This window comes from Arachis ipaensis, chromosome B07 (genome assembly GCF_000816755.2).
Source record: "Arachis ipaensis cultivar K30076 chromosome B07, Araip1.1, whole genome shotgun sequence".
Classification (NCBI taxonomy): Eukaryota; Viridiplantae; Streptophyta; class Magnoliopsida; order Fabales; family Fabaceae; genus Arachis; species Arachis ipaensis.
Window position 1 is genome coordinate 50,937,873 of NC_029791.2, and position 3,355 is coordinate 50,941,227.

The 3,355-nt window shown below is 32.0% G+C and overlaps 1 protein-coding gene across 1 annotated transcript; it reads right to left on the bottom strand.

Moving 5' to 3' along the window:
- On the bottom strand, positions 266 to 2,085 carry LOC107607210 (transcription factor MYB74-like). Its single transcript, XM_021107811.1, has 3 exons — positions 1,846 to 2,085; positions 1,570 to 1,753; positions 266 to 1,333 (listed from the first exon to the last, which is right to left on the bottom strand). The coding sequence occupies exons 1-3, from the start codon at positions 1,976 to 1,978 to the stop codon at positions 481 to 483; spliced, it is 1,170 nt and encodes a 389-aa protein (XP_020963470.1). The 5' UTR covers positions 1,979 to 2,085; the 3' UTR covers positions 266 to 480.

The following is a 3,355-nucleotide window of genomic DNA, read 5'->3' on the forward strand; positions in this document are numbered from 1 at the left end:
ACTTCATCAGTGCGATATCGAGGCTCTATGCTGTGCACTTGATAATATAAGCTTCCTATAATTTTTTATGATATGAAGTCAAATTAACAAAATATGTGTGTAATTTTAATGGGGTTATGAACCGTGATCCTCATAACCTGGGTTCCTTTATCCTTGTTGCCATAATACCAACCCTAATACATGTTTTATATCTTTTCTCATATAATAATTTCATCCGAGGTAAGAACTTTATGCAAACTAAGTACATATTAGACAGACAATAAAATAACAAGAAAATAAATATTCAGAGTTTAATTGAGCAAATAAGGAACATTGATGTAACTGATAACTGAAAGTAATTATGACGAAATCTCAACAAATTCTATGTGCTTTGTCCCCAAGTATATTTGGAAAGAAGAAAACAATGTTCTGATGAGAGCATAACACAGCATATATAATAGTACATACACAATAATAACCTCTTTCAAATTAAATTAAATATTAGTATAACTCATCATGCATAATGGGATTCCCATAAAAAAGTTCAGGCCAGTAAGAGGAGGTTCCTCCATAGCTAGAAGTATTGCTGCTGCTTGCATTTAGTGGAACAGATGAAGATGCAGGCGATGATGACGATGACGACGATGATGATAAAGATGTTATGATGTTCCATGGAGAAATCATGTGATAATCGCCTTCACTACCCATAACTTCCAAATCATTATTATTATTAGTAATACCTTGATCCAGCTTAGTACTATTCAAACTTGATTGGGAACTTGTCAAAGAGACTTGTGGCTGTGGGTCTAATAAATGAGGTAATAGCATGTTGCTTGATTGGTGGAGTGGTTGGGAAGAAGAATCAGCAATAATCTCATCATGAGAAAATGTGGTAACTGGGTTATTTTCTTTGACATTATTATTCGTGATTGAATTTAATAAATTGAAAGCTTCCATGTCTGTGATGGAATTATTATTTTGGTCATAGGAGTTATTATTGGTATTAATACTACTACTAATAATGTTGCTTAATAAGGAATTATTATTAGTATTATTATTATTATTATTATTATTAGTAGTAGTAGTAGTAGTAGTAGTGGATTGAAGTAAGTAATTAAGTTGTTGAATCTTTGCTAATTGAAGTGCCTCTAATTGGAGCCTTAGAGAATGCTCATCAAACGATTGATGATGATCCATAAAATCGGTGATGTTGGCCAAAGCTAGTAGATACGGCAATGTTGAAAAAAGATCAGTTCTTGGCTGATGTGTCATTGGATCGAAACCCATCTGAATTAGCCTCTTCTTTAAATGTGTGTTCCAGAAATTTTTTATCTCATTGTCAGGCCAAATTATACTTATAACTTATGTTTCTCACCGGATTATATGATATTATACATAATATTATTTGTAAATTGATTTGTTATTACTTATTAAATGATATTATACATAATATTAAGCAAGCAAAGTTGATACTCTGCGTTCTTTCTCCTTTCATTTCACCATGCATGTCCCCCCAAAAATCCAAAAGCATTTATAATAACCGTTCAAAGAGTAGTGCGGTTCATAATAAATAATCTAGTTCGTTTATATTAAGAATGGATGGATAAAAGGAAGAAGGAAAATGATATTAAATGAAAGTAGTACTTATTTCCAAGAATGGAATGCAGATGCAGAATAGTTTGCTCCTCTTCTTGGGAGAATTTCCCCCTCTTAATGTCAGGCCTCAAATAGTTAGTCCACCTTAGTCTACAGCTTTTTCCACATCTATTAAGCCCTGCAAATCAAATAAATGAATTGATGATTAATTAGGAAGAGACATCTATGATAAATAAGATTATGAGAAATTAGAGATGATTAGTAAAGAACCTGCTAACTTAGGAAGAGCTCTCCAACTTCCATGGCCATGTTTCTGAATATGATCGACTAGCTTTTGATCTTCTTCAGGAGTCCATGGTCCTTTCTTTAGGCCGTTTTCATCGCAGCATGGAGACCTTCCCATTTTCTCTCTATGCACGTAGCCAGTACCTTCAGAAATCTAATAATAAAACCGATTATTATTATTATTATTATTGCTGTTGTTGAAACCTTTGCTACTGCCGAATTAAATGTGGGGGTGGGAGTTTGCTATTTATACGCGTTGTTCTTGCTTTCTGTTCTTGAATTTCTATTTAAAAACGTATTTTTTCAATACGGTGATCGAAGATTTATTTGACTCAATTGATCAAGTTAAAGTAGTTAGTAGGGAAAAGGACAAAGTAAAATATTTCATCCCTTATTATTGGTTAGTATGTCCTCCAATTAATTTATTAATTATATATGCTATACCTATATTATTTTGAATACCTAATTAGTCTTATAATAATGTGGTCTACGTACCTGATATTTACAAGTTAATATATATTTCATATAAAATCCTGTTCTAATAATCAGTAGTGAGATTGAAAAAGAGAAAGTTAATTACCCTTCTACCCCCTAAACTACCAAAGCTAATTCTCTCTACTTATAACATACACGAGGATAAAATATTTAGAATGTCAAGATGGTTTGTTAAGAAATACAAAAATTTTCTTATATCAAAGACCAAATGCTAGCAATGAGATTATGGATGCTAGCTCGAACTATTATGAAAGTTATTTAGGCATTATTTTTAAGTCGTTATTTTTTAAAATAATGATGTTTTCATAGAAATAGCTCTTTTATTCTTAAAAAGTTTGAAAGACAAATTAGTTGGCACGGCTAAAGGTGGAGCTAGTTTTTTGTTTAAGTAATAAACACTCAAATTTTAGTTATAGCCATCCAATAATGAATACACATGTGAAACAGAATTTCAAAATATCCCAATCTAAATCTCTAGATCCGTAAGTAAAGTATAAAATATCAAATTATATACTAAAATTAACTATTAAAATCAGTTGTTATGTATAAATTAAATATATGTGTTATTTAATTTATGATTAAATTATACCATTAGTTCTTACATTTTCAGTAAAATTACAAATTGGTCCCTACACTTTAATAGTTTATAATAGGTTCCTAAAGAGAATTAAAATTTACAATTTAGTCTCTACCGTTCAAAAAGTGTTTAATTTAACAGAATATTCTCAAAATATTTTCTATTTTGTACGTGATGTCTCTGGTACGGGTTTGAAAGGTGGATCGGGAACCTGCGGGTCAAGGCTGAAGCCGGGTCGCTTGACTGGAGCAATGGGGGGAGGTACCTGCGAAGACACTCCGACGCTCAAGTCAGAATGGATCTGAGAGGTATAAGGTGTGTGGAATTGATGATTACCTGGAGGGGCTTGGGTCCCCTATTTATAGGTGGTGATGAGTATCTTATCTTATCTTATTTGGTTAAGATAAGATGGACGAGTGAATT